General features: G+C 37.4%; 2 protein-coding genes across 4 annotated transcripts; one reads left to right on the forward strand and one right to left on the reverse strand.

The window, feature by feature from the left end:
- Positions 1 to 800: 800 nt before the first annotated feature.
- Positions 801 to 11,473, forward strand: LOC133536807 (dehydrogenase/reductase SDR family member 11-like). 3 transcript variants are annotated; one of them, XR_009802547.1, is made up of 9 exons: positions 801 to 1,073; positions 4,987 to 5,196; positions 5,259 to 5,353; positions 6,112 to 6,241; positions 8,844 to 8,936; positions 9,010 to 9,075; positions 9,191 to 9,251; positions 11,094 to 11,151; positions 11,239 to 11,473. XR_009802547.1 is itself a non-coding variant. In XM_061877378.1 (7 exons), exons 1-7 carry the CDS (start codon positions 942 to 944, stop codon positions 9,230 to 9,232), a joined length of 768 nt encoding a protein of 255 aa, XP_061733362.1. In that variant the 5' UTR covers positions 801 to 941; the 3' UTR covers positions 9,233 to 9,441. The 3 variants fall into 3 exon arrangements, 1 of the variants encoding a protein (XP_061733362.1); XR_009802548.1 differs by having other exon boundaries at positions 11,097 to 11,151; XM_061877378.1 differs by lacking the exons at positions 11,094 to 11,151; positions 11,239 to 11,473 and having other exon boundaries at positions 9,191 to 9,441.
- Positions 11,474 to 15,559: 4,086 nt separating this feature from the next.
- On the reverse strand, positions 15,560 to 20,426 carry LOC133536800 (uncharacterized). Its single transcript, XM_061877366.1, has 4 exons — positions 19,775 to 20,426; positions 17,751 to 17,883; positions 16,821 to 16,955; positions 15,560 to 16,740 (listed from the first exon to the last, which is right to left on the reverse strand). The coding sequence occupies exons 1-4, from the start codon at positions 20,277 to 20,279 to the stop codon at positions 15,624 to 15,626; spliced, it is 1,890 nt and encodes a 629-aa protein (XP_061733350.1). The 5' UTR covers positions 20,280 to 20,426; the 3' UTR covers positions 15,560 to 15,623.
- Positions 20,427 to 23,492: the final 3,066 nt, after the last annotated feature.

A 23,492-nucleotide genomic window follows, 5' to 3' on the forward strand; every position in this document is an offset into this window, starting at 1 on the left:
AGTAGAAGTACAATTTATCCCAAAAGTTACTCAAGTAAATGTAACAGAGTAAATGTAGCTCGTTACTACCCACCTCTGGCTCTGATTAGGGGGTACTTGAATTAAATAAGTGTTCACAGGGGGTGCATGTCTGAAAAAGGTTGAGAACCACTACTTTTAAAAAAAAAGCTTTATTAAAAGACCTGACAAGAAATAACAGGTGTCAATTCATTATTCTATTGGCTAAGTTTTATATTCATAAATGTAAGTTTTTCTCAATACCCGACCTATCTTTTGTGCTTTTAAAAAAGATTTTGAACTTTACATTAAAACGCTCTTTATCTCTATCAACAAAAAAGCTGTGAAAACGATGATACTGTGTTCCAAATTTAAGTTATTTAATGAATTTAAATGAGCCTATGGCTTTGCACTTTGTTTATTATATATATATATATATATATATATATATATATATATATATATATATATATATATATATATATATATATATATAATAAACAAAGTGCAAAGCCATAGGCTCATTTACATAACAAAAATAGAATCCAAATATATATATATATATATATATATATATATTTTTTTTTTATTCTATTTTTGTTATTTTGAATTTACAACCCCCTGGCGCTGTTTTGTACTGTTTTCATAATGTTTTATAATGTTTTATATTGTTCTTTGACTTACTGTTTGTTATTGTTGAAATTTATGAATAAACATTTAAAAAAATAAAAAAAATAAAAAAATAAATAACAAGTGTCACAGAAAATGCTAAGCTTTCGCGAACGCACCATACGTATGCGGAAATGGGCGTGTCTGTGTAGATAAGCGGGTGCCACCTGCATTCAATTTGTTCACAACGGCGGTGACACAGTTCTGCCCCAAATTGAACAAGAAACTAATATTAGCGTTCTTTATTAAAAATACGAAACGGAAAGCCGAGAGTGATGGAACGCTGGAGGGGCAGAGTTGCTCTCGTCACCGGAGCCTCGGTTGGAATCGGAGCGGCCATTGCTAAAGAGTTGGTCAGTTTCGGTATGATAGTGGTGGGCTGTGCGAGGGACCTGGACAAGTTAAAGGTTTGCACAAACGTCTCTTCTTAATAAACTCTCAAAGTGTTATGCTGAAAGATCATTGTGCTTTTATTCATAGACAATATAGCAAAGTAGTACAAGAAACACGTTTGAACGATTTTTTGCAAATAAATCAGCTCACAGGAGTAGTCGACGCTTGTCTTAAAGTGGCCAATGTCTGCAAAAAAACAATAATGGTATCAAACTAATCCAACTTAAACATAATGCAAGAGAACCGTGAAGATTCTAGCGGGAACTCTATTCAACCCTTTTTCGATTACGCTTGCACCTCCTGGTACCCCAGCACCTCCAAAACCCTCAAATCTAGACTCCAAACTTCACAGGACAAGTTAGTACGGTTACTTTTAGACCTCCACCCTAGATCACACCTCACTCCAACCCACTTCTCCAAAGTGGGCTGGCTCAGGGTGGAGGACAGAGTATAACAACTTGCACTGAGCCTAGTCTATAAAATCCGCTACACCTCCCTGATACTGTCGTAAACACAATAACAATGGGCGCAATTTGCAAATTTAATGTCAAATCAAATATTTATTGGATTCATCACTATACAGTGTTCATCCACGACTAAACTACTGACTAAATTACTACCACAACTTGGTTTACTATTTATAAAATATAATAATGTAGGGTTACCTGGAACTTGAAATGGGCCACCCGGCCTGAATCGACACTTCCCTTAGCAAACCAAGTTGTGGTAGTAGTTTAGTCAGTAGTTTAGTCGTGGATGTACACTGTATAGTGATGAATCCAATAAACTTTTGATTTGATTTGACATTAAATTTGCAAAATGCGTTTGCGCATTTTGCAAATTCTGCCCATTGGTATTGTGCTTACAACAATACCAAAGTACATCTCAAACTACTTCCTTAACCTAAATGACCGCCATAATCACAACACCAGGGGGAGCTCCACAAACCACGTTAAACCCAGATTCCGATCTAACTAAGGTCTTAACTCATTCTCTTTCTAAGCCTCGTTGTGGAATGCACTCCCAACAGGTGTAAAAGTGAGTGCATCTCTATATTCCTTCAAAACCCCTCTAAAACAACACCTCTAAACAAATTCAACCCTTAACTAATACCCTCCTCCCTTCACATCCCATCTCCCCGGATTGTAAATAACCAAATGTAAATGATCAAATGTACTTCTAATGTATTTACTTGTTCTCATGCTATCTGAACTCACTATGTTCTCTGCTCGCTGTACATATCCTACCAAGTAAGACCTACTTGATGATGCAATTGTTGATGACTGAAGTGCTGATATCAACCACAGCTCCTCATCCCACCCCTTGGATTGTAAATAATGTAAATAATTAAACGTATATACTATGATGGTTAACCTGCGTGATGACTGTATTATGCTGATAGTATATATTTGTACCATGAATTGATTAACGTGGACCCCGACTTAAAAAAGTTGAAAAACTTATTTCGGGTGTTACCATTTAGTGGTCAATTGTACGGAATATGTACTGTACTGTGGAATCTACTGGTAAAAGTTTCAATCAATCAATCAATAAATCAAAAGATGCATTCAGGTTACTTCCAATCAATGAAATATTAACATTTGAAAACAAAACAAATCTGATCATTATTCTGTTGGATTAACTCTGAAGTGCTCCATTTAAACATACAGGTATTTATGAAAATAACTATTTTCAGACGCTGTCAGTCATGGCTGTGTATGACAGGGGTTCTCAATCTTTTTTCAGTGATGTACCCCCTGTGAACATTTTTTAATTCAAGTACCCCCTAATCAGAGCAAAGCATTTTGTTTGAAAAAAAAAAGAGATAAAGAAGTAAAATACAGCACTATGTCATCAGTTTCTGATTTATTAAATTGTATAACAGTGCAAAATATTGCTCGTTTGTTGTGGTCTTTCTTGAACTATTTGGGAAAAAAAAGATATAATAGTTAAAAAGAATATAAGAATAACTAAAAACTTGTTGAAAAATAAACAAGTGATTCAATTATAAATAAAGATTTCTCACATATAAGTAATCATCAACTTAAACTGCCCTCCTTGGGGATTGTAATAGAGATCCATCTGGATTCATAAACTTAATTATAAACATTTCTTCACAAAAAAAGAAATCTTTAACATCAGTATTTATGGAACATGTCCACAAAAAATCTAGCTGTCAACACTGAATATTGCATTGTTGCATTTCTTTTCACAGTTTATGAACTTACATTCATATTTTGTTGAAGTATTATTCAGCAAATATATTTATAAAAGATTTTTGAATTGTCGCTACTTTTAGAACATTTAAAAAAAAATTCACGTACCCCTTGGCATATCTTCAAGTACCCCGAGGGGTATGCGTACCCCCATTTGAGAACCACTGGTGTATGACATTTGGGTTGTGGGCTAAATTGCTTCAGTTTAGTCATTTATAAAGCACGTTTTAAACAACCCCAGTTGGCCCAAGTGTTGTACAGACATACCATTTTAAAAATAGTGCAAAGCAGTGATATGTGTAAATTTTAAAAGAGCAGGGTGAATACAATGCTATAATAGCAATTAAACTTGAAAACGGGTGTGAAATAGATTTTCATTGAGGGCCACATTGCAGTTATTGCTGCACTGAGAGCGCCACTTGTAATAGTATATATAAATAAATACAATTGTATAACCATCGCATGATATTATCTCACAATTGCAGAAAGGGCAAGCGGTAGAAAAATGGATGGATGGATGGAATTGCAGATGCATTTGTTTATTTTTTATTTTAAAAAAAAATACATAGAATTTGATGGATAACTTGCTTTGTAATCATCCATCCATCTATTTCCCACCATTTGCCCCTGTCGGGGTCAAATATATATATTTTTTTATCTTGGAAACATTTTTGAAATGTATGATATTTGTTGCATTATTAGATAATATTGATTGAAATTTGAAGTTTGAAAAATATGCAATTGAACGAATACATTTAGTAAGAAAAGATAAGGTACTTTATTGACGCACATTTTTTCAAGGCTTTTTTGGGCCACATAAAATTACGTGGCGGGCCAGATCTGGCCCCCAGCTTTGAGTTTGACACCCATGCCTTAAAAGAAGCGCAAAAAGATATCACATAAGAATACTAAAATGTAGTAAATGTATCAAATGTATAAAACAAGAAATAATGACCAAGATATCCTGCCTAACTGGATTTGATTTGGAAAATATATTTTGTGAAGTGAAGTGAGTTATATTTATATAGCGCTTTTCTCAAGTGACTCAAAGCGCTTTACATAGTGAAACCCAATATCTAAGTTACATTTAAACCAGTGTGGGTGGCACTGGGAGCAGGTGGGTAAAGTGTCTTGCCCAAGGACACAACGGCAGTAACTAGGACGGCACAAGCGGGAATCGAACCTGCAACCCTCAAGTTGCTGACTCGGCCACTCTACCAACCGAGCTAAGCCGGTTTAAAAAAAAAAAAGTAAAACAATATATTTATATATTTTTGGAAGAATAAACAGCATGCATGTTAACTTTGTGTTATTGGTGTTAAAATTTCATTTTTTTCTCACTGCATTACACCTCTTTGCTCTTTTATCACACTTTTTTAATGTTGTTTTTTTAGTAAATTTTTTACAATATACTGTGGGCCGTTAAAAAATAAAATAATAAAAAGATCTTTGGGCTGCACTTTGCTGGAGCCCCAGCAATGGCCATGTTTTTCAACCAGTCATGTTAAAATTTTACACACGTGCTAGTCAGTCTCCTAAAGGCACAAACTAACCAACCTAAACGCCCAATGGTGTTTTGTAGAGCACATTGAGCTGTGTGAGAAATTTCAAGTCAATCCAATTTATGGGGTTTAATAAGAGTGCCACCATGTTGTGTATTTCTCGGGGACCTATCTTCTGCTCTCTGACATGTAGGTTGTTTCTCAAACAGTCCGTGGCAGCAGAGTGTCTCAGTGAAGGCCACAGTGGCGTTTTGGTACCGTTCAAGTGCGACCTGACTAGTGAAGAGGATATCGCTTCCATGTTCTCGGCTATCAAGGCCCAGCATAAGGGCGTGGACGTGTGCATCAACAACGCAGGCGTAGCTCATCCTGAACCCCTGCTGAGTGGCAGAACAAGCGGCTGGAAGAACATGTTGGACGTAAGTTCAGATCAGGACACAAAGGATGGTGTAATTTATAACTGATGATTGTGCGCCTGCAGCTGAACGTCCTCGCCTTGTCTATATGTTCACGAGAGGCTTATCAGTCCATGAAAGACAGAAATGTTGACGACGGACATATTATCAACATAAACAGGTACGAGCTTCTTTCGCTCCTGTCCGATACAGTCAACCTCCACACTTTATGTTTCCAGGATGTTTGTATAAATCTGTGAATTGTTTTATTTTTTTTTTGTATTTATTTTAAAAGTCTAATTGAATCCATTTCTAATCATGTTATTTCCATTAGTGTTAATTATCTGTACAGGAAAGATGGATAAATGTCTATTTTTTTCTTCAATTTTAATATTTTTTTTTCAAATGTAACTTTAATTTAATTTATATTTTAATTGTACTTAAAATAGAAATATGTATTTTTTTTCATAATTTAAGATGTATTTCTAAAACATATGTTAAACTTAAATTATTTTTAAAAATCGATTTTAATTTTATTTAGTAAGTTTAACCAGTTTTTTCCACAGGTATTAATTATCTGTACAGGCAAGATATTTATTTTCCATGTAATTATAAATGTCTTTTACAAATGTAATTATATTTTAATTACCTTTTAATGGTATTTTAGATACAAATGTTTGTTTTTTAATAATTTATTCAAGATGTATTTATTTCCAAATATATCAAACTTCCTTTTAATGAAACTATTTAATATAATTTGTATTTACTAAGTTAAACCAGTTTTCCACAGGTGTTATTTAACTGTACAGGTAAGACGGAGGAGATCCTTGCATATTTGCAGATGTTTTCAAAGGAAAAAAAGACCATTGGTAACGGCATGTTTTGTAAGCACAATACTGTTTTTATTCATTGTTGTCATGTGTTGTGTTTGTGTTGCAGCATGGCCGGTCATCGCATGGTCAGCAACCCCGATGTGCACTTCTACAGTGCCACCAAGTTTGCGGTGACGGCGCTGACGGAGGCTCTGAGGCGGGAGCTGCGAGAGGCCAACTCCCACATCCGTACCTCTGTAGGACACAATCACCCACACATTTTTTGTCCTTCATTGTTTCTTTGTTCTTTGCAACGGGTCACATGACTGAACTCTCGATGCTGAACACTTTTTTTGCTGTTTAAAAAATGTTATTTTGTTCCTAATTCACTCTAAAATCTACCGGTGAGCCTTTTCGGCCAGACCGAGTTGGACCTCCTGCCCTGGTTCTCTTTTCCGATGTTCGAGCAATCACAATTATATAATTTACTTGCTTAAATACTTGTATGAATGTACTGTGGAGCAAACAACTTGATGGATTATTTTCAGTCATTTTATTCATTTCTAGTAAGAAAGTACCCTGTCTAACCGTCCTTCAAGGACCTCCAATTAAAAATGGCCATTGGAAGTTTCTGTAAAGCAGAGCCACACAATTATGGCATTAATAATATTAATTAGAACCAATTATTTAAAACATGCACACAAGTTTATCAAAACTAACTTTATTTATATAGCACGTTTCATACAAAGGCAAGTGGCAGCACAAAGTGCTTCAGGGAAGACAAAAAGAGAAGACACCAAGTATGCGAAATGTCCGGAAAAATGCGAAAATGAGCGCTTTTTTAACATTAATTTTTTACGTCAAAATATCAATTTTGAGTTTTTAAATCCAACCATTTTCTACCACTTATTCACTTTTGGGGTTACAGGGGGCGCTGGCGCCTATCTCAGCTACAATCGAGTTTTTAAATCTAAAAAAAAAAAAATAATTTGTTTTTAAATCTAAAAAAAAAAAATTGTTGAACGCTCACCTCAGCCGCAGGTACTTGCTGTTCCTTTTGCCTCAACGCCGCAATTAATTGCCAGACAGGAAGATGATCAGGAGGGCCAAAACAAACTAGCTAGTTAACATAGTTAGCATCATCCTGCTATCTTACTTGTTGTTGCCTCCACTCCCATGTTGACGGCTTTCTACTTTAGCATTATTATAATAACTAACATTACCACTAAAAATGTCATTTAAAATTATATAACATGCACGCAAAGAACTCTATCCTGTAGCACGCACTATCGGGTAGTATGCTTGATAGGGCTCAGGGTGGCTCAGTTGGCAGAGCAGCCGTGTCAGAAACTTTGGGTTTCCTGGTTCGATTTCCAGCTTGCGCCATTCTAGTCACGTCAGTTGTGTCCTTGAGCAAGACACTTCACTCTTGCTCCTGATGGGTCGTGGTTAGGGCCTTGCATGGCAGCTCCCGCCATCACTGTGTGAATTTGTGTGTGTGAATGGGTGAATGTGGAAATAGTGTCAAAGCGCTTTGAGTACCTTGGAGGTAGAAATGCACTATACAAGTATAAATTATTTACTTCCGGTGTTGTGACCTCTGTTTAAATGCGTCACATAAAAATATACCTTCTCGCTGGCCACTAATAAATACTTTCCAACCAGAACTGGTTCAGAACTAACTGTGTTCGGATTGTAATCATCTGAATATGATTAGCAGCAAAGTAGAAAGCCGTCAACATGGGAGTGGAGGCAACAACAAGTAAGATAGGAAATGTAGTCTTGATTCTCAAAGTTTTCTTTTGGTGCTTGCGTGGCAGCACTTTTTTGATTTGATTGATTGAAACTTTTAGTAGTAGATTGCACAGTTCAGTACATATTCTGTTCAATTGACCACTTAAAAGGTAACACCCGAATAAGTTTTTCTACTTGTTTAAGTCAGGGTCCACATTAATCAATTCATGGTAATTCATTAGTTTACCTCTTTTTTTTTCCCCTCAATGGGTGCTCACATACCTAAACCTCACACATACAAACACTCACACACTGCACTGTGGCATGGCACCTGGAGAATACCTCAAATTAACAGCATCTAAAAAATTGTGTGAAACATGTTATAGAATATATGTAAAAAAATAAAATATGAATAATTCATTAATACTTATTAAAAGGACATTTAGAGAATAATTGTATAAATAATAGCAATAAATAAAATATAAATCACTAGTGTCTCAAAGGGCTGGAAGATAACACAATCAGAATTAGAAGCATAAGAACAGTTTAACATAATTGGTTAAAAGCCTTATTCAAAAAGTGTGTCTTTTTTTTAAAAAATATATCAGCAGTCCTGAGGCTCTGTGGCAGACTGTTACACAGATGGGGGCCGTAGTGGCTAAATATTGCCTCACCATGAGTCTTTGATCTGGTATTTAGTAAAGATAAAAGTTTGGTGCCGGAGGATCCATGAGTGTTGATTAGGTTCATGTAGGTCACATAGATGAGAAGGCGCAAAAACTAATAATACAAAGTTTGTAGAACTTTTAAAATAGACCCTGAAGTAGATAGGGAGGCAATGCGGCAACTTTAAAACTGGTGTAATGTGCGCCTGCCCCCTAGGTCTCGTCAGCTCCTGGTCAGCTGAATCTTTTAAAAATTGTGGAGATCTTTTTGGGAACACCAGAGAGCAGAGGACAGGAAATAAAAGTGTGCATTAGCACCTCTGTGTTGTCCAAAGAGAGAAACAGTCGGACTCTGACTGTGTTCTTGATATCAACTTGTCTTGTTTGCAAATGGGAAGAAATAAAAATTTTGTCGAGTCAGCATCACCCAACGAATATAAGGCTTTCTTTGGCTTTGCAGTGCATTTCCCCTGGCCTGGTGGAGACTGAATTTACTCTTCGTCTCTACAGTGGCGACGCTGAAAAAGTTGACAAAACTTTCAGCAAATACAAGGTACCGTTATTGTTAAAGCAATTATTATTAGCAAGCAAGAGAGAGTTTGACACAGTCCTCCCTGCTCTTTCAGCCGCTGGACGCTAAAGATGTTGCTAATGCTGTCACCTACGTCCTTAGTGCCCCACCACACGTGCAGGTGTGCATGTGTGTCTCAGTACATGTGTGTGTGTGTTCAACCTTTGCTCCTCCATGGTAAAAATATCAGCCATTGAATTAGATAACACTCGCATATCTTTTCTTTTTTTTGCTAGGTTGGTGATGTTCAGATGAGACCCGTGGAGCAGTCTTTGTAGAAGCAGTTCTAAAACGAACGTAACTAACACTCTTATTGTGCATTCTTTTATTTCTATCTTTTGGAAATGATGATTACACTCTGAGGTAAAAAAAAAAACAAGTGCACTTTGTCATTACTAATCACCTATAACACATTTGCAACAGCATAAAAAATACAATTATACAAAAAGGATAAACAATTAAAAACAAAGTGATTGTCAGCATACAACGATGCATTCAATGTCTTGTTTATTTCAAGTCGCCTGGACTACTGAAATGCACTTTATGCTAGCATTAGCCTAAAAACTCTCTCCCGGTTGCAGTTAGTCCAGAACGCGGCAGCACGACTTTTAACAGGGGCCAGGAAACGCAAGCGTATAACCCCAATTCTTGAGACTTTGCACTGGCTCCCTGTTCATTTTAGAATTGATTTTGGTTTTAAAACTTTGCATTGACTGGCACCTCATATTTTGGATCTCATCCAAATTTACAGTCCTGCGTGCGCTCTGAGATCCGAGAGCCAGCTCCATCTCGTGGTTCCCTAGACGAGACGTAAAACCAGGGGAGACAGGGCCTTCTTTGTGGTCGGCCCTAAGCTCTGGAACACCCTGCCCCTCCATGTTCGAACTGCTCCCACAGTGGAGTGTTTTAAGTCTCGTCTTAAGACCCACTTTTTTTTATCTGGCTTTTAACACTGTGAGTTGTGTGGTCCTCTGTGTTTTTAAAATCTTTTTTTCTATTTATTATTTCAATTGGTTTTACGTTTTAACATTTTTAATCATATCTATTTTTATATTTATTATTTTGTTTTTATTCAGTCATTGGTGGAGCTAAGGATAGTATTTAAATCTTGTTTTTAATATATTGTGTAGCACTTTCGAAACATTTTGTTGTTTAAATGTGCTATATAAATAAAGTGGATTGGATTGAATAGTTATTGTTCCCTCTGTGAGGTTTCAACCAGTTTTAATAAAAACTCCCATCAAGCTTTGATTTAGATAAAGCACTTTCCTCAACTGGGGCTTCACGGTGGAAGAGGGGTTAGTGCGTCTGCCTCACAATACGAAGGTCCTGCAGTCATGGGTTCAAATCCAGGCTCGGGATCTTTCTGTGTGGAGTTTGCATGTTCTCCCCGTGAAAGCGTGGGTTCCCTCCGGGTACTCCGGCTTCCTCCCACTTCCAAAGACATGCACCTGGGAATAGGTTGATTGGCAACACTAAAATGGCCCCTAGTGTGTGAATATGAGTGTGAATGTTGTCTGTCTAGCTGTGTTGGCCCTGCGATGAGATGGCGACTTGTCCAGGGTGTACCCCGCCTTCCGCCCGATTGTAGCTGAGATAGGCGCCAGCGCCCCCCGCGACCCTGAAAGGGAATAAGCGGTAGAAAATGGATGGATGGATGGACTTTCCTCAACTGATGCTGTACAGGAAATATCACATTGCAAAACTTTATTAAATATGTCTTAATGAGGCCTCATTGTTGACAAGACTGTCTTTCGCTAGACTTTGTCTTGTTTTTACTGATAAGAGAATTGCAGCTTTTTGTGTCATAAGTTCCTAGACTTTAATTGGTCAATGGCCATAAAGGGATCTTCCAATAGTGCAAGTTTTATGGTTTTTTGTTGTAATCAGTATTGTAAGCCTTTTTCGACATCCAAATCCCAAATGTACCGATGTGTGTTTGTGGTACAGTAAGTATACTCTCTACAGGTGTTCATGTACCTAGCTGCAGAGATTGCAGGCATTTATTTAAATGTTTGTTTTGAAAGGAGGCCTTTATTTGAACAGATTATTTACTGTTATCGTATACAATTAAAAAGTATGCGTGTATCTTGTACTCATGCTTACTATACACTTTGTTTTTTTTGTTTACTCTCAAAGTAGGCTTTTTTCCACTTTCCTGTAACAGAATGGAACGCTCCATCATTCCTCCAATAAGGTATGAGCTACACTCTAATGACCATGCCGACATATTCAGGTTACATTTCATTGACAAATGATTGCTTTTTCAATCTGGTTCTTGTAGGTTCAAGTGGGCAACAAACTAAGATGCGATATATATAGAGCAAAGGTTGGAAAAAGGTATTTAGTGTGGATTGATCCCCAATTTTTTAAAATATACATAGGTTTTTGTTAGTTTTATAAATTAAGATGATCTTTTTTTAGAATGCTGCACAATTGTCTCCACCTTTTGAATGATATTGATATAAAACATATGTATTTCTTAATATGGATGCCAAATAAAGTCAGCTAACAATGAACTATAGGCCAGATTATTGTATTAATGCATATCAAAGTTCTAGTTTCACCACGCTGCACTGTGAGGACCCTAATTGTCCACTAGATGTCACTGACTGCTAGCCTCCCTTTCTGCTAATCGTTAATGTGGCTGTTTAAAAAGACCACATTTTAATGATCCATAAAGGAAATTGGTCTACAACTCAGTTACAGAGAATGGAAAGGATAATGCACACAAGGGCACAAAACGAGGGTGAGAACAAAATATATAAAGTAGACTAAAAAATTACCATAGTAACAAAATAAAATATAACATATATAATATTTACATATTGTATACAGTGTATAACATATACTGATATAATATATACAATATATAACAAATTATGCTCAGTTACATTTTTAAAACCAAAAACAATATTAAAATAACACTAAATACACAACATGTTTTTGTTTGTCTATTTTTCACAAGTACTAATTACAAAGAGTGTTTTCCTCAAAATTGTCTCCACCTTTTGCATGATATTGATTAAAAAATGCATTTCTATACATGGTTGCCAAATGAAATCAGTCAAATATTAACTTAAGTATAGGCCAGATGATTGTGTTTAATTTATATCAGTACACGGTAGCACGGTCGTGGGGGGGTTAGTGCGTCGGCCTCACAATACATAGGTCCTGAGTTCAATCCCGTGCTCAGGATCTTTCTGTGTGGAGTTTGCATGTTCTCCCCGTGACTGCGTGGTCTCCCTCCGAGTACTCTGGCTTCCTCCCACCTCCAAAAACATGCACAGGTTGATTGGCAACACTAAATTGTACCGAGTGTGTGAATGTGGTCTTTCTGTGTTGGACCTGTGAGGAGGTAGCGACTTGTCCAGGGTGTACGACACCTTCCGCCCGAATGCAGCTGAGATAGGCTCCATCACCCCCCGTGTCCCCGAAACGGACAAGCGGTAGAAAATGGATGGAAAAATGGACATATCAGGACAGTATGAACTGGCATATCTAGGATTTGAAAAAATGCCCTACCAGTCCTTCCATGCTCCTTCGTAATGACCCTAAATGTCCACTAGGTGTCAATGAAGCTAACTTTTTTGTTTGCAATTTGCTCTCGTTTACATTTGTCAAACTAAAAATGATAACAAGAACACCACTTATGTGACCATTGGTGGTTTAAGAGAACATAAATATTATTTCACAATTACTAATTACAGTACAGGCCAAAAGTTTGGACACACCTTCTCCTCATTCAATGTGTTGTTCCTTATTTTCTGGACTATTTACATTGTAGATTGTCACTGAATGCATCAAAACTATGTATGAACACATGTGGAGTTATGTACTTAACAAAAAAAGGTAAAATAACTGAAGGGATGTTTTATATTCTAGTTTCTTCAAAATAGCCACCCTCTGCTCTGATTACTGTTTTGCACACTCCTGGCATTCTCTCAATGAGCTTCAGGTACACCTGTGAAGTAGAGAAGACAGGTAGGTGACTACCTCTTGAAGCTCATCGAGAGAATGCCAAGAGTGTGCAAAACAGTAATCAGAGCAAAGGGTGGCTATTTTGAAGAAACTAGAATATAAAACGTGTTTTCAGTTATTTCACCTTTTTTTGTTAAGTACATAACTCCACATGTGTTCATTCATAGTTTTGATACCTTCGGTGACTATCTACAATGTAAATAGTCATGGAAATAAAGAAAAGGCATTGAATGAGAAGGTGTGTCCAAACTTTTGGCCTGGACTGTATATTGAATGATAATTGCCCGTCAGTTCTAAGAATTTGTCTGGCGTTCAGGCATGTCAATCCCCGCTGCCACACACAAAATCAGTCCAGGCAAAGCAACTAACAATTTGCAGTCATGTTGCAAAATCCTTAATAAGAAATGTATTTTTGTAATAGTTTTTAAACAGTATTTACCTCAATTAAGTAAACAAAATGTGCTCTGTGGATCTTACAGTTGAGATAAAAATAAACAAAAAACACCAACCATTGGATGCATTCTTGTGTTCTTTATTAATGTTACTTCATCCATCAGTGCCATCAAAGCCAATTTAAAGCCTCCTGGCTCGATCAATAAGCGATCTTCCCGTGCGGGTGAGTAGAATAGGTTATTGACGTCCTGCGCTAATAGGGTGCTACAGAGCGTGATGTTGTGTTACGCTCGTATATAGTACAATAATGTGCATTGTGGAGGTTCTTAATGGAAAAAGCTCAGTTGCCGACTTCACTCAGCACAGTGGGCATCTATCCAGCAATCGTGTAATTGTTTCACGTTGCTGTTGAGATTACACCTTCTTTTTTTAACACGGTGCTTGCCAGTGACACAAGAATAACATACTTATGAAGATATTTTTATATAATTTTCAACTAAATTCTAATGACATACTAAAAGGTGAGGAGCTTGCAGATGAACTCAAACTGTTTTGTCTTTGTGTGCACAGGTGAGGATCGCCCGATTGGGCAAATGCAACCTTTTTGGGGGTGTGAGCATGTGTAGCAAGCATGTGAGAGTCAGCTGACTGGCCTGGATTTGGGCGTCTTGGCAGGATGTTACGACTCTCGTTGGTGAGTGGAGAAAGTAACAAGCTAATCTGTTTGGAGAATGTGACCCTGTCCTGAGGTGGGGTTAGCAAGCACCTTAGGTCGGAGTCCAGCTAGAACAAAAGAGCCCAGTTCATGAAACTCAGTGCTTTTTTTGGTGCGTGCAAATACTAGAAATAAATGAGGTTAAGACTTCTAATTCTGGGGAGACTTTGGAGAACATTTGGTACTCTAATGAGTAATTCACTATGACCAGAAGTGTGCACAAACAGCCTACTACGGAATATACTAATGCAATTATTGAAGAATGTTACCAATGCTGCACACCACAAACATCCATTTATCAGCAGTTGGTTAGCCTGGCTTAGCATAAAGTTTTATATATATATATATATATATATTTTTTTTTTAAACTGATTTGGCATATTAGATTAGACTTCCTCCCTAATTATTAAATTAATTAAGATATTTTTAAACTTGATTCTTATTTTCAAGTCAATTCAGATTTTAATTTACAATTTTAAAGAGGATATTATCAATTTTTTTACATTTTCAATAAAAGTATATTTTTTTTAGGGGGAGATTTAATCAGGATTTTAGATGTGATTGGTCTTTATTGAATAATTAGTTATTCAATTTAACAATTTTAATTCTTCAAAGAAAAACTTGACAAGTCATATATTTGAAGGTTATACAAAGATTTTGGATACATATTTGTTTGACTCTTTTTGTTCAAATTTCTCAATGAACATCAGTCCTGAACAAACATTTTAAATATGTAATGTGTTTTTTTGTTGTTGTTTTTTTTACCCTTTCAGATGCCTTTTGATCAAATAATGTAATAAGTTAAGGTTTAAATCAATAAAAATAAATAAAAAAAATACATGTTATGCAAATTGATATTATAAAATTATGCCATCATTTGATCAAAATGCCTTCAAAGGGTTAAATTACGAGTTAGACATTACATATGTATTATTTTTGTTTGGGGCTTAAGTGGATTGAGAGATTTTTATGCCCTATTTGGCTTTGGGGTATTGTCTAATGAGGGCCAGTGCATCGCACACCTGTGAAAGAATTAAGCATTGAAATATTTTCATTTAACATGAAAAAAACCCTCTTAGGAAAAATCATAATAGAGTAGTAACACAACAAACATGATGGCCAAAATACAGCAAAGATTTACTGTAAGGACAAAAAAAGATTAGAAATTAAAACTTTTATTCTATTTAGTATAAATATCGATTTTTATTTCTATTATTTGACTTTGTATTATGATTTCTATATTTATTTTATGTTTTCTAGTCCCTACAAATAACTTTAAATTTGAGCTTTAATCCATGTACAAATTATTAAAAAAATATTGTCATTCTTATTTTCAAAGTCAGGCCAGGTTTTTTTTTTAATCATTTTCATGTCAATTTATGACAACAGTGAATTTCTGATGAATATACATAAAATCTGCCATTAAATTTGTCCAAAATAAAAAATTTGAAAAAAGTTAACTGATGCGCCACACTTTTAGTTTTATTGAAGGCATGCATAATGTACATACGTTCGCATTACACAACAATCAACATTTTTTTATGAGATTTAAACCTATAAAGGTGATTGACTATGAGGTTTTAATGTGGTTTGATGGTCAGAGCCGCTTTTCTCCTCTTCTTCCAGTCAAATTGCTCTCTGACTCTCTCAATGGAGCGCTGCATGGGGCTCATCAAGATGGCAAACGAGGTGGGCGAACGCAGCCTGGAGGTTTGGACTGGAGTTGGCGCGGGTGTGGAGGTCAAAGGTGGGAATTCTGCGAGTGAGACGGCGGTCGGCATCGCTTTCTTCTGTGGCTTGGTTGTGTTCCTCCTCATGGCTTGAGGTACGTGAGACCACCTTATACGCTTAGCTCCTCCGCTCATGTGTCTTGTTGTCAGTGTGAGATTCCGCACATCTTCGGGAGTGTCCCGAAAAAGAGAGGACGCGGCTTTCATCCTTTTGTTTCTCCGTCCTTTTTCCCGTAACCTTTGTCTTGTGGGCACGCTAAAAGTCGGAGCCCCAGCTGTAAACAAGTCCATGCTTGGAGAGAGCTCGGTGATGACCGTTTGGTGGGACACAATGTTTCCTCCGTCTTTTGATCGGTTTCTTTTTACTTTAGTGGGTCGGACATGCGGGCTTTGTTGTTGTGATGTGGGGATTGCAATGGTGGTTGTACTTTGCGCAAATTGAGGGAACTTATCTTTCTTGCGGCCAGTCCTTGACAGCCCGTTTTTCACTGAGGGGCGACTTGTTTGTCCTGCTGGTCTGAAAGGAGACAAGGTAGTCTTCACCACTTCTTGGTCCCCCAAGACCTCATTAGAAGGTTGGTTTAGACCCTCGGACGTTTTTTGCGCTGCCATTGGGTCGCATTTGTCCGACTCGCTGATGAAGTTACTCAACAGTGCTTCTTCAACTTTCTGCTTTCTTTTCTGACCTTTTCCCTTTTTCTTCTTCTTCTTCTGCTTCTTCTTCTTCTTCTTCTTTTTCTTCTTCTCCTGAGACTCAGACTGTTTTTCAGTGCTGGAGCTTTGCGAGGTAGAGACGGTGGCGAGCACCTTGATGAAGTCCTCAGCGACGGTTACGACGTTAGTATCCGGTGTACCTTTTGTTATGGGCGGAGCCCTAGTCAGTACGTCAATGACGGCGATGCCGCCGTAGTCGTATGGGACAGCCTCCTTCAGCACGGCGTTGGGGGCCCTCTCGTATCGCTTGCATCTACGGTCAATCCGACATGTTGGACTCAAAGCGGCTCAGCATGTGCAGGAGGAAAGCTATTTAGAGGCGAAGATACTTACAAGCCGTACCAGCGGTGCTCGGCGCACTGCTCCTCGTAGACCAGCTCAAAGCACGGCACGCCGATGACGTTGAAGAACGCCTGGCCCATCACCCTGGACGACGTGTCGTTGACTTGACGCAGGCAGCCTCTCAACCTGCAGGGCATGCTCGCATTCAGCAACCGTGTGTGACAGGCGCGGTTTCAAAGATGAGCCGTTTGCTAGTGTAGTGCTTCACGTAGTTCGTTTTCATGCAGTGTCATGCAGATATTGTGGATGTCTGCACTGTAACACTGCTTAGTACATCTGGTAACGTGGAACTAAGCAGGGCAATTCTAATTGGTCGATAAGTTCTATGATTTTTGTACCATTTATTCAGCAAAAAGTCCAATTTCGTGCCTCGCTCAAGTAAAACTAACTCCCCTTCAAATCAAACTGTACATCGTAATATATTATATGATAATACGTACATAGTGAATACATATTTGTGACTTTAACAGAAATTGCATTGTACTTACAGTATATGCAAGAAATTATTTTTGTTAATACAAATCAAATCATATCCTGCTTGAAAAAATGTAAATTAAGATCTGAATTGACTTAGAAATAAAAATGTTAAAAAAAAACATGTATATGTATTCAATAAGTATGGATACTTTCATACCTTTTTAATGTGATTGTTTTTTTCTAAATGTTGTAATAGTATCCCTGTCACAGATAAACACCACTAACAATAAAATAAATTCATATAAATAGTAATATTTTCATCTTATTTTTTAACTTTTTGTCAATTAGGTGGGTAAAATACTTTTTTGGCACATAAGTTATGATAACACTGACAAAAATATTGGAAACTCCTTTCAGTGTGCTGAAGCAAAATGTTACATTATTGCAAACTACAGCATGCATGTGAAACAAAAGATGATGTTGTGTGATTGTGTGTGTACTCACGCCTCGTCACAGTCACAGTGCGAAATGGAGTACCATTTGAAATTAGTGTATCCATATTTGGAGGAGAACGCGTGGATGACGTGGGCACAGTGGTCGTGTGTGCGGCAGCAGCTGTCGGTTTCCTTAAACCTCCCTAAAAGACCAATGAGAAAGGAATGCTATAGAGTAAACCCTCATTTATCGCAGCTAATTGGTTCCCAACATGACCATGGTAAATTGATTTCCACAAAGAAGGATTTCTTAAATATAAATCTGATATTTCTAATGTTAAATAACACTCACTTAATAACTTTTACACTCGTAAAAGCAGGACTGGACACTGAGCTAATCAGTGGCCGCGATACTGAACAGCATGCTGTGATTAGTTTGGTGTCATCTTATATATTTTGATATTTTTGTCCATTTATGTGCTTGAAAATGCTTAACTTAGGCAAAATATATGCAGAATATGCTAAAAAAAATCACAACAGTTAAGTTACAAACTTCTATAAATGACTGCATATTTAAAATCAAATATATTTCAGACAATACATTTCAGGTTTTCCTCTTCACTCTGCCATTGAAACGTGACAAATTTGGGGTGTGCACTATCCACTTTAGCCGCCAGACGGTAGTAGTTTTTTGAAAACCTAAATGTAATTTGTAGCAATTTCAATTTAGACAACAGCATATGTTGCTACACAGAGTGGCGCTTTCCATCATTTTCAGCAGACTGAATTGCAAAAAGATTAACTCCCTACTCCTCCTCTCACGCAAGATCCATATGACTCCTTTTTGGACTGCACACCACTTACCATAAAAGCATTGAAAAAAATCTTTATACAACGATAAAAATTTTTATTTTCACTCATTCTAAAAAAAAAATACCTCCTAGCAAATATATATTTTACTGCTCAAAAAAAATTACACAAAATAATAAAGTTTTTATTACTTTTGGTTTTTTTGGGGGGGGGGGGGGGGTTTGGGTAAAGCAGTGAATGTGAAAATTCATAGATGACAATTATATTCAAGCATATTTAAGAAATATGCTTTCAGAAGCATTGAAAGAAATGATAATGCATTATCAATGCAGTTAATTTAAATATAAGCTTACCACACATGCTAATTTTTTAGTATCCCTAAACCAGCTGTGTCCAAACGGTCACTTTGGTGCATTTTGTACATTAAAGGTGTTAAACCAGGAATTTCAAAGGTTTTATCTGGCCTGCGGGATGAGTTTGCTAAGTATAAAAATGTCGTCCAAAATTTTTGAATGAAGGAAACTGCTGTTCTAAATGTGTCCACTAAATGTCGCAATAGCAATTCTTTGTATCTTTGTAGATTTTGCTAATATAAAAAAAAATAAACCACATGATGTTAGTGCATCAGTCTAGGAAAATGAGCAAACTATATAAATAAAATCCTGTAATTGGATTTTTATATCATTTTTTATCTTGATAGATTGAATATTAACATCAATGAGTTGACTGATGAACATTATCACATAATGTATTCAAAAAGAATAAATAAGGACAAATAAAGGTAGAATACTATTAACCACAACAATGAACATTATCACATAATGTATTCAGAAAGAATAAATAAGGACAAATAACGGTAGAATACTATTAACCACAAAATGTAAGTGTAAATAAAAAAACATTATGATTTGTGCATTTTCAGAATGTGCTTGTTCTATTTCTAAACAAAGAAAACAATCTGAAGTTGTCCTGCTGTGATTTTACCAGTCCGGCCCACTTTGGAATAGATTTTTCTCCATGTGGCCCCCGATCTTAAATGAGTTAGACACCTCTGTGTTAAAGCCTCTGTAGAACCGACGTCCTCTGCAATTGACTTTTTTTTTTTTTTTGCATAATTATTTTACTGAAATGTTTCAATCTGACAAGAGAAATTAAAACCATGAAGTAATAAAGGTCCACTGCAGACATCTTTTTATAGTTTGTTAAGGGGAAATAACGTTGGGAAAAACAAAAACAAGCATTTTGGACAGCCTTGTGTTAAGCAGTAAGTGAAGATGTCTTTACCCAGCTGCTCGTAACGGTCAGCCATGTTGCCAGCTCCACACCAGAGGGTCCCAGGATAGGTGAAGCCTCTCCTGGATCTCTTCAGCACCTGAGATGGACACCTGATGTCCTCCCCTTGGAAACGCGCACATCTCATCTCTGCCTCATCCATGTGCGTAAAAGACGCATCAAGACTCATCACCCAGCTCTCCTGTCTCTCCGCCCGCAGCCGGCACTCAGACACAAACCTCTCCACCTCCACGCTGTCCACCGTCACGGAGCAGTCCACCATCCCCCCACCGGCGACACTCACCACGGAGCGGACCACCTTCCCCCCATCCGTCACCTGATAGACGAGGAACCTGTCGTCCGGCGCGGTGGCCATTTTGGCGCACAGCGTGCCGTTGATGATGGAGAACAGCGCCTTGCTCTGCTTCTCCGTGTCCACGCCAGAGCTCTGAAGGAGGTCTCCCCAGACCAGGTCTCTGTCCAGGTAGGACAGAAAGACGAAGAAGACCGACCACATGGCCAAAGGAGGCAGCGGACGGGTGGAGGTGGGGTCAGCATTCAGCACCAAGCATACCGGAGACAGCTCCTCTGGGGCTATTTTAGGACTCTGGACCAGGTGGACCTCCCACTTTAACGAGCAATCACAAGGAGGAGTCCTCACATGTGAACATGAAGACTAATAAACCTTCTCAGTGCACACATGACCGCAAGTTACCTCCCCCGAGCACCACCCCCTCGCTGACATGCCTGGAAAGCGGAGATTTACTTTGGGAACACTCATGGAGGATGTTCTTGCTTCATGGCTCTACTCGCCATGGCAACAGGCATGGGCTATTGGTGCCAGCCCAAAAAAAAAAAAAAAAAATGAATTGGTGATGACCTACATCACAAAACAAATGGGGGGGCCGTCTTTAAGTGGATGGAATGTGGAGAGAGGAGGGTGCTGTCAATCAAGAACACTCAGTGGGTTAGTGAGCACACAGCAAGACTTAAGGGACACTCAGTGGATCTTTAGAAAGTAACTTTTTAGTTTTTATGTGCAGATATGTTCAATTATTTGCACGTTGAGGGTCAAAAATACTCTGATTGTTGCCCTCGTTGACATTTTTGAATGGGATTTATTCAAAGTAAAAATCCAAGAATTAACTCTAATTTCTTAAGCTTGCGTTAATTTTCCCTGCTTTCTTCCAAAGTGGTTGGCACGTCTCCAAAAAGTCTAAGATTGACTTTAATAAGTGCAAACCCACACCTTGGTGTCCAAACATTTGCTCTTTTATTGTCTTTTATCGCTTGATGGACAGAAATGGACTCCTACTGCATCTTTTTTACAGAATAGGCATTTTTTTGTAAGAATCGTGGTGCTGCTTTTATTTCCTTGCAATAAAATACCTCACAATTTTCAAAAAAGAGGAAAAATAGAGCACGTCTTTAAATACAAATTGGAACCTTGCATTACGGACTTAATTGGTTCTTGACCATGGGTCAAAAATGTAAAAGTTGTTAGCAGAGTTACCCATAAGAATCAATGTAAACCTGAATAATTGGTTCTAGCCTCGACACAAGTTTGTATATTAGTAAAAAACAAAAACACTTTAAGACTCTATAACGTGTGTGTGTGTGTGTGTGTGTGTGTGTGTGTGTGTGTGTGTGTGTGTGTGGCAGGGATTTTTAATCACTGCTATGCTGAAATTATAACTAATATTGATACTGTTGCTGATAATATTCATTTTTGTTTCACTACTTTTGGTTTGTTCTGTGTCGTGTTTGTCTCCTCTCAATTGCTCTGTTTATTGCAGTTCTGAGTGTTGCTGGGTTAGGTTTGGTTTTGGAATTGGATTGCATTGTTATGGTATTGCTGTGTATTAGTTTGGATTGATTAAAAAAAAAAATCGATTTAAAAAAAAAAAAAGTGAATCGATTCTGAATCGCACAACGTGAGGATCGCGATTCGTATTCGAATCGATTTTTTCCCACACCCCTAACATATATATATATATATATATATATACATAAAACAATTGTGTGAATGTTGTCTGTCTATCTGTGTTGGCCCTGCGATGAGGTGGCGACTTGTCCAGGGTGTACCCCGCCTTCCGCCCGATTGTAGCTGAGATAGGCGCCAGCGCCCCCCGCGATCCCGAAAGGGAATAAGCGGTAGAAAATGGATGGATGGAATTGTATCATAGATCAACAATATTTCTTTATTGAAACTCCACAACAAAGGCAAGCTCCACTGTCAACACGCGCACTCACACAAAAGTCCATTTGGAGCTCTCAAAAACGTTAACAACCATGTTGCTACAATAAAAAAATATATTTTTAAATCCTCTTTACCTTGCTGTCAGCGAATGTTTGTGGCATGCAAAACGGACAAGAGGAGACAAAGGCATAGAGGGGGGGGAGGGCATTGTGTTACCGCTCAAAAAGAGAATCCTCTTCTCCCGAGGTTCCCTCTCCTCTCCAAGTCCACAGCGATTTCCTCCTTCTTTCCAGTCTGGTTTGTCGATTTTTTTTAATTTATTTCAAACAAATTACTGGTTATAATAATGTGATAATATTTATGTCAGAAAAATTTGCAAGTTTGTAACTTACAATACAAATTCCGGAATGTCAATGATTTAAAAAAAAAAAATCTTTTTTTTAGCATTTTAACATCCTAATTAATTTGGGCCTAAATTTAGAATTTTCTAGTATAAGAATAGCGAAATGAACTACAAATATCAATACTGCAGTAGTATTGGCCAGTGGATGAGCCCAAACTAATCAGAGTGCACTGTTCAGTATCGTGTTCACTGATTGGTTTAGCTTCTGGCAGCATTCAGTCCCAACTTTACCAGCGTAAAGGTGACTATCCATCCATTCTTTTTCTACCGCTTATTCCCTTTGGCGTCGCGAGGGGCGCTGGTGCCTATCCCAGCTAAAATTGGGCGGAAGGCGATGTACACCCTGGATAAGTCGCCACCTCATCTGGGTGTTAATACATGTCAATTCATGTAATGTAAAAAAAGATATATATTCGAAATGTTTTTTAATGTCAAGCCACAAAAATATTAGATGTAGTTTATTTAATCAAAGCCAACACACGATAATGAACAGTTGACATGTTCATTATCATACAGTACATAGTACAGTACATCATACAGTATGTCTCCAGTCCCTCAGCAAGTTGCTGTTAAAATGAAGACAAACATATTTAAAACATATTGCAAATGGGACAAACAATATCAAGATGGAAAGTGCTATATTAGACACTCAATGCCATAAATGTACCTTGTACATAACACAAATAAAATACATAAAACAATTGATAATATACATATTTCTTCGTATTCACTTGACTTGACTTCTATTATATTCCTGAAGCTTATAAACTATGATTACAGGTTTGACTCTCAAGCAGACATTTTTTTAAAAGCCTTATTAAATTATGCTTGTGTTGCTAGTTCTCTTATTATTAAAGGTATAGTGTTCCATGTTTATAAGAATAATAATACATAATAACGCCTGCTTTGCGGAATTTAATTTATCACGGTAAGTAAACAAGGGTTTGCTTTACTTTATACTTGGCATTTGTTAATACCCTTGCATGATTTGGGTATTTTTTTATTTTTTCAGATTAAAACCGATTTTAGGCCGAAACATTTTTTTTAAATCACCAACCTTATTTGCGCGGTGTTTAAAAATATTTAAGTACAGCATGTAAAAATGCTATATAACAATGTCAACCTCA

This window comes from Nerophis ophidion, linkage group LG18 (assembly GCF_033978795.1).
Source record: "Nerophis ophidion isolate RoL-2023_Sa linkage group LG18, RoL_Noph_v1.0, whole genome shotgun sequence".
NCBI lineage: Eukaryota > Metazoa > Chordata > Actinopteri > Syngnathiformes > Syngnathidae > Nerophis > Nerophis ophidion.